The 1,362-nt window shown below is 37.2% G+C and overlaps 1 protein-coding gene across 1 annotated transcript in view; it reads left to right on the forward strand.

Moving 5' to 3' along the window:
- LOC105620366 (steroid hormone receptor ERR1) overlaps window positions 1-1,362 on the forward strand; it is a 20,140-nt gene that overhangs the window by 16,691 nt on the left and 2,087 nt on the right. Inside the window, exons 3-4 of the mRNA XM_012201866.1 lie at window positions 750-860; window positions 959-1,088. Of these exons, the coding sequence (XP_012057256.1) occupies window positions 750-860; window positions 959-1,088 (241 nt within the window). The remainder of the gene's footprint in view (window positions 1-749; window positions 861-958; window positions 1,089-1,362) is intronic.

The raw sequence follows: 1,362 nt of genomic DNA on the forward strand, positions 1-1,362 counted from the left end.
ACACACACACACACACACACACACACACACACACACACACACACACACACACACACACACACACACACACACACACACACACACACACACACGCGCGCACACGCACACGCACACGCACACGCACGCACGCACGCACGCACGTTTGATAAATAATGGTTAAACTCTCGCATAGGGGTAGAGCGGACTAAACTGAGTCGAAAAATCCTCTACCATTTTGCAATTTACGCAATTATATATAGATATTAATTATTAAAAATCACTGAATATTATTTAGTTTTCAATAATTTTGTACTCAGACTATCAACTTTACAGAAAAACAGTAAAAGACAAAATTGTTTATTTTTTTCTCATAGAGTTCTAAGAATTTTTTCAGAATTTTTTATCAGCTTTTTAGTATTGCATTTTTTTATATTAACAACTCTTTTTATCAACATGAGAAAATACGGTAATAAAAAATTCTGAAAAAAATTTTCGGAGTTCTATGAGAAGAAAATAAATAATTTTTGTCAATTGTTTTTTTGTAAAGTTGATAGTAGTACTTGAGCACTAAAAAATTATTGAAAACCAATATGCGGCGATTTTTAGTAATTAATATCTTGTTAATTATTGTGAAAATTGTAAAATGGTAGAGGACTTTTCGACTCAATTTAGTCCACTCTATCCCTATACGAGTTTTACTTATCAAACCTGTACATATATTTCTTCACATACACATTAACCTTTATCATATTTTAACCATATATTTTCAGTCAATATGCACGAAATTAGACATTACGGATTACGGCGACAGCAACGGTAATCCCGAGAGTCCGGAGATGCATCATTGTTCTTCGACAACGCAGCCGTTGGGAACTCCAGAGGTGCGTGATCGCATCGCGATAATATTTCTCCGGGTAACGAGTTTATATTAGGGATGATTTATATTTGAACTGTTTTTGAAGAATTGTCGTTTTTGTAGGACGGCATGAAGGAAGAAGATCTGTTGCCCAGGAGACTTTGCCTTGTCTGCGGTGACGTTGCGAGTGGTTTCCATTACGGGGTTGCCTCGTGTGAGGCATGCAAGGCTTTCTTCAAGAGAACTATACAAGGTAAGCGGGCTTATCGATTTCCGTACCAGGTCGCAATAATTCGTCCAGATAGCACCAAAGACTACGTTAATGTGTATTTTCGATCGTACAGTATTTGCATAGGTGTGTGTGTGTGTGTGTGTGTGCGTGTACACACACACACACACACACACACACACACACACACACACACACACACACACTATATTATATATTATACATACTATATAGTTGAGTACGACGTACGGTTCCGTTACGTTTAGTTAGTTAGGTTTAGGTAGACGTAGTTAGGTTG

This window comes from Atta cephalotes (assembly GCF_000143395.1).
Source record: "Atta cephalotes unplaced genomic scaffold scaffold00025, whole genome shotgun sequence".
NCBI classification, from domain to species: Eukaryota; Metazoa; Arthropoda; class Insecta; order Hymenoptera; family Formicidae; genus Atta; species Atta cephalotes.